The sequence below is a fragment of the Plectropomus leopardus genome, unplaced genomic scaffold, assembly GCF_008729295.1.
Source record: "Plectropomus leopardus isolate mb unplaced genomic scaffold, YSFRI_Pleo_2.0 unplaced_scaffold3294, whole genome shotgun sequence".
Classification (NCBI taxonomy): domain Eukaryota; kingdom Metazoa; phylum Chordata; class Actinopteri; order Perciformes; family Serranidae; genus Plectropomus; species Plectropomus leopardus.
Window position 1 is genome coordinate 1770 of NW_024635957.1, and position 6121 is coordinate 7890.

Below are 6121 nucleotides of genomic sequence, written 5' to 3' on the forward strand. Positions count from 1 at the left end.
AACAAGGCTTTTTTTTAAATAGTCACTCTCAATCTTGACACTGGAAGCCAGCGTGTATGTCACGTTATTCACCTCAGAGAATGATGATCATCAGTCCAAAAAGATGGCTGCTCTCAGTCTCATCGGTGAACGTGCTAATCAGCTACTGCACATACACTGCTGCTTCACACTCGGTTAAGAACATGGATACAGATTCCACTAAACATGGTCCCACATACTGTATACCGTAGAGCTCAACAGTCATATGCATTACAAGTGTCTGGATACAAGATATGCACAATGGACTTTTTCTGAGACTTGGCCACGACCTGAACAATCCTTATGTGCAGGATGATGATTTGAAACACATGACCATGGCTACATCTGCCATCAGAAAGAAAAAAACAATTATAAGTGCTATAGCTATACACTATTTTGGTATTTCATGAATAGCATTCAGGGCAGTTTGAAGTTTTTTGGTCAGTTTAAGGTAACCTCTCAAAGGTTGTTATGAAACCTCTACAGACCTCACTCCATATGAGTGCTCTCTTTTAGAGGGCTAGCTATGGCTGTCTCAGATAACTTCGTATACAGTACATTTAACTGTTGTGTTAATCAGAAAATAGATATGAAATTTAACATCTCATGCTCACAATTTGACTGGTCCCACCTCTGAAATATTAGACACGTCTACCAATAATGTCCCATTCCTATCAATGAACTAATAATCCAACTACTGATTTCTATTCATGAACGAATATCGAGATTATGAGATTTGTCTTTTAAAGTATGAACTTGTGCTCTAGAGGTGCGAACCACTATGGCTGTTTTTTTTTGTTTTGTTTTTTTTAAACTTTTTTTTTTGCTTGGCATCTTCTTAAGGATTCATCTCTGTTGGAGGAGGTGACGAGGAGTGAACAGGACCATGTCGCACAGATGCAACAGCCACATGTTCAACACTAACTGTGAGCGGACTCGATGGAAAGGGGGTTTCTCTCAAGCCTAAAGTGTAGGATATACAATAGAACAACAATCAAACTCTGATATCAACTCTATGGGCGTTCCGGCATTCCCTAGAGGTGCATATTTCTGTAACTTCCAGTCTAGCGGAGGAGTGGATTTCTATCACCCCTAGGGAATAGAGGAGCTTTCATGATGTTTTGAGGAGTGTGGAGTTTCTGAATCTGAGTGGAAGTTAGGAGCTGTCACTGGCCGAGCGTTTTTTGCCAAAATGACTGGCAGAGTCTCTGTTTCGCAGATTAGGCTGGATCTTGTACATATGGGGACCCATGGACCAGCGCCAACTCCCACGGCCCTCCACTCCAGTTGGGATGGCGGCAGCTGCAGCCACAGCAGTGGATGGGCAGGGCTTGTTCTGCAGCAGCTGAATAAGCATGGTCATCTCTGGGCCTAGCCGCGACACCATGCTGGTCCTAACGCGGTCCACTGTGTCCTCATCACAGTCCATGAGGCTCTGTAGCAGCTTACCGTAAAACCTAGGACAACAAAACAAAGCATCGCAGGATGTGAAGAGCTGAAATGAAAGAAAGACAAAATGGACAAAAATGTGCAACTATATATTCCTGTTCTACAGCTCAAATCTTTACATGTATTTCCATAGCTGTAGAATTTTCGGGGGTAGCAGGGGATGCCCCCCCCCCCCGTCAATATCTTGAACATGTGCATTTACCCCCCCTATTTAAAGCTTGAAAGTGGTAGGGGACTTATTTCTGGACAAGGTTAAAGACATTTGCACCATATAATGATGTAGAAAAGGCACAAATTGGTGCATACATTCCCCAAAATGCAGAATGCATTAGTGTTTGATGCTTAAAATTTTCTGAAAGAGGACCCCTAGACCCCCTCCATTTCATATGTGCCCCCACAATGTTAAAATAAAACCTGCGCCCTTGCCTATTTCAGTGTGTTTGCACATGTGCTCTAGAGTCTGATGCCATCCATGTGGGAGTGGCACTGTCAAGCCTTGTGCCTTTTTTTTGCCTTGTGCTTAGCCCTTTTGTATTCACCCTCAAACCTTGATCCTGTATGTATAACATCCACAACAGGAACTAAAAATATGAAGACTTGTTATTCCTTTTTTATTTTCCTTCATTGTATGAAAGAATTTATGAAGCAGATGGTAAACAAAACATGGAAATCTATACAAATTTAGGCATCTGTTGTGCTGCATAAATCAGGGCGCAAATTTAGTATTTGCAACATGCCAGCCATGTACAATGGTGATGTTTTAGGTGATTCAGGAATATGTCTCATTCACTTGTAATTGGCAGCTTTTGCTGATTGCTGGTGAAATAAACCATTGTTTTTAAAGGTCCAGTGTGTAAGATTTAGTGGAATTAGTGGTATCTAGCGTTAAAGATTGCAGCTTGCAACCATCTTAAAGTTCTCCCAGTTAAAATTTTAAGCCTAACCCTTAAAGACATTTTTACTGAGAGATGATTTATCTGCAGAGGTCTCCTCCTCTCAAAAACAAACGTACCAGGTGATTTAAACCAGTAAAAACACTGAATAAAGCTAACTAATGTAAAATAAATCTGTGTTTTTCGTATACTCTTTTTGCTGAGGGGCTGCCGACTACAAAAATGCAAATGGCCCTATCTAAAGCCAGTGTTTGGTTTGTCCATTCTGGGCTACTGTAGATTAGAAAGATGGCGGTGCAACATGGCAGACTCTCTGGGTAAAGACCTGCTCCATGTGAGGATTTAAACGGCTCCTTTCAAGCTATTGAAAACACAAAAATGCAGTAGAGGAAGAGCTCACCTATTGGGGAAGTGACTTGGTAGCTGTGCCACTTCGCCAATAGCATCTGGATTCGATCGGGCCACAGTGCAGATGTCCAGCTTGCTGTAACACTCCTCTTGGACTTCAGATATCATTCTTTGGAAGGTGGAGCAGCGGCGGATGGTGGGGAATGCCTTCGCGGTGATGCCATTGGCAATGCACTTAAGGCTCTCCTTCACAAATGCTTTACCCTGTAAAAACACAGCAGTGCTTCACACATTCTTGCCCTAACAGTTACGCCCATGTAATCCTACACAAGTCCATGTGCACAGTAGAAACAGAGAGAATGGCATACTGTGTGTGTAGTCTCTGTGAAATTAATTAAAGTGTGTATACCTGAGTGTCAAATTTAGCAGCACTGTAAAGGAAGGACTTGCAGATGTCATGCATGCCATCTGTGTCACAAGTTGAGTTTTCCAGGCAGGCGAAGGCTCCACAGCCAACTTGGAGGGCACTGTTGAGACAGCGTGCCACATCTGCTGTGGGCACAGAGAATGAACCATCAGCAGGGGAGCCAACAGTGGGTTCACTGGGAATCACTGCACACTCACTGAGCTCATTACACAAGGGTTGCCAGGGTTTCGGCACAAAAATGCAGTGAACAAAAGAGAATGTTCATACTTTGGTGATTCACAAAAGACATACAGTCACTCGGGGCAAATAGTGACTTGACTGGAGATTGGACACCTTACAACTCGGAGAGTCTCAGACACTATTTGGCACTATAGCACTTTTCTCTTGGCAGGGACCTATATTCCACTGTTTGGTTCTTTTCAGCAGAGCTTGGATGAACAGCACCAGAAATACCAAGGAGTTTACTGAAAATTTTTGGCGTGCCTGTAGACACACACAAACATACACTTGTACCACTGGCACACACACACACACACACACACACACACCCACACACACACACACACACACACACACACACACACACATACATTGCCACCATGCTTTGTCTTCAATTTTTTACACAAATGTCTAGCTGAATTTGAGGACTCTTCCTCCAAGCAAATATCACAGTCCAGTTATATACCCGTTAATGATCCCATGAACCTCTACATAATGAAATACATGCTGCCATGTTCATATCAGGAGTGTCACATGACTGGAATAAATATTAGGCTGATAAGCCCACAACCGACTCTGATCCCCATCTTCATAAACCCTATGAAACAGCTACTCTGCAACATCCCTCAGTCCATTTTCTAAAAAAAAAAAAAAAAGAAAACTGATCTTGACCATGTGGAACACAGCTCTAAGTCCATGCAACTGACTTGAAATTTTACACCAAGAATGAGCTATAAAACATAATCTGTAAATCAGTGTATCCAGATAGTTGGCTTCCCTTATTCTCCATCCAAGAATCCACTGAGATGGCAGGCAGCCGGACTCAAATCCTTTGTAATAACCATTAAGAAATGTCACCGCGGAGCCTAAGCCTACTTGGCAGACTTGGAATCTGGGGCCCCATGTTGACCTGCACAGTCAGATAAAGTCTGCCTGCCATCAGGGACCAGAGATTGCTCGCAAATACAGAGAGTGAGCTGCAAATCTTATGATGATGAAGCAATTCCTGCAGAAGGGGAATCAGCATCCCTGTCTCCCACTGTCTTTTATCGCTGCGCTGTACCTTTGTGTTAAAAAGGAAAAGTCAACATTTGAATGAAGCCATGCATATTCATGCTTTGCAGTGTCATTTCTGGATGGTTATTGCAAGGGATTATGACTCAGGCTTTTCTTTTTTTTGATGGATAACAAATGTGAACTCATAGGGTTGCATTTATATGTCCAAAAGACTAAGCCCCAGTGACAAACTGTGTGATAAAATACAATCTTTTGCTACACAGGAAGGCTGCACAGTAGGCTTTATGCACTAAAACCCTCCTCAAGTCCACTATAATGCTGAATGCAGCAGCCAAAACGACCATGAGAATACCAGCATGACACAGCCTGCACTCTCAGGTGTCAGCACCAAGCTCCATGCTCATCTGTTGCCGGCAGGACACCGGCAAAAACCACAGCGTTAATCCCGCAGCCTTTTCCATGAATCAAGGCGCTCGTTAACACACAAAAGGCTGCGTAGGCCAAAAATAATTATGAGGAAAAAAACATCTCCACATACAAAACGAGCAAAGGTAAAGCCTGTATATTGTGGAAATGGGGTGTTAAAAAAGAAAAGAAAAAAGAAAAAGCAAGCAGTGCACTCTGAGATATGCAGATGGAGGCAGCGTGTTACTTACAAGGGCTATTGGCAGAAAAGCGTGTTCTCCTGGGCGAATAAGACTCGTTTTGATCCAGTTCATATGCAGATGCGTTCAGCACCATCAGGAGAAAAAGTCCGGTCCTCAAAGGCATCGTCCTCTCAACACAGATAATACAACTAAATGTAAAGAGACGCCTCCTGCTCTGTGTGTAATTCATAAGAATGACGCTCCAAAAGCTTCTGCAGCGCCGAAAACACAAGAAACGTAGGCTATCACAAGTAAGCTGCCGGCAATGTCTTTACACTGGACTCCTCACTATCCTTTTGACTTGCATGACAGATAGCACCGATGTCAAGTCTGCATGGGTTTATATGGGAGCGCTGAACATTACGAGTTCTGCGTGTGGACCAATCAGAAGGCAGGATTCAAGACCGTGGTCCTGCTCTTTCCACTACTAATTGATAAAATCATTTAACAGCGGCCAACACTGTGCATCCTTCAGCTCAACATGGGGAATCTGGCCATTATATCTTATAATGGCCCCAAGAAACAAAATATAAATGTATCTCTTTTATTTCTGGAATATACAGACTTTTTAAAACCACATCTGCAATTACTGTATCTCACAGACTAGTGGCTATCGTATATATATCATTATTCCCCTTCACCTGTCACTTTAGCTTTAGTTATATATAACTGTAACTTAAGCTAAAGTGACAGATGGAAGGGTGGAATTATATAATAGCCACTAGTCTATGAGATACAGTAGTTGCAGATGTGATTTTTTTTTTTTAGTTTTTTTTAGGGCTGATACCGATTATTAGTAGTTAATTAGACCAATAACCAATATTTAGAACCAATATGCATTTATAATAAAATTGAAAATCTTTCTCTCAATATTTGGAATTTGCAATATAACATATATTATGTAACGTATATATATTGGAATATGTAAATTCCCAGCAATTTTATTTTTTTATAAAGTCAAGTGAAAATTTAAAAAAGAAATAATAAATTAATAAATTTATTTTATGAAGTAAAAGTTCCTCCCATGCTGACACTTTCTTTGCACTTTTTGATTAATTATTTTTGCCAATGCCAATACAGATAATCAGCAAAATGGCTGGAAA

General features: G+C 41.6%; 1 protein-coding gene across 2 annotated transcripts; it reads right to left on the reverse strand.

The window, feature by feature from the left end:
• Window positions 1-719: 719 nt before the first annotated feature.
• On the reverse strand, window positions 720-5287 carry LOC121938778 (stanniocalcin-like). Of its 2 annotated transcripts, none has more exons than XM_042481947.1 (4): window positions 5028-5287; window positions 3118-3257; window positions 2761-2972; window positions 720-1475 (listed from the first exon to the last, which is right to left on the reverse strand). In XM_042481947.1, exons 1-4 carry the CDS (start codon window positions 5206-5208, stop codon window positions 1175-1177), a joined length of 834 nt encoding a protein of 277 aa, XP_042337881.1. In that variant the 5' UTR covers window positions 5209-5287; the 3' UTR covers window positions 720-1174. The 2 variants fall into 2 exon arrangements, with proteins under 2 accessions (XP_042337881.1, XP_042337880.1); XM_042481946.1 differs by having other exon boundaries at window positions 3118-3260.
• Window positions 5288-6121: the final 834 nt, after the last annotated feature.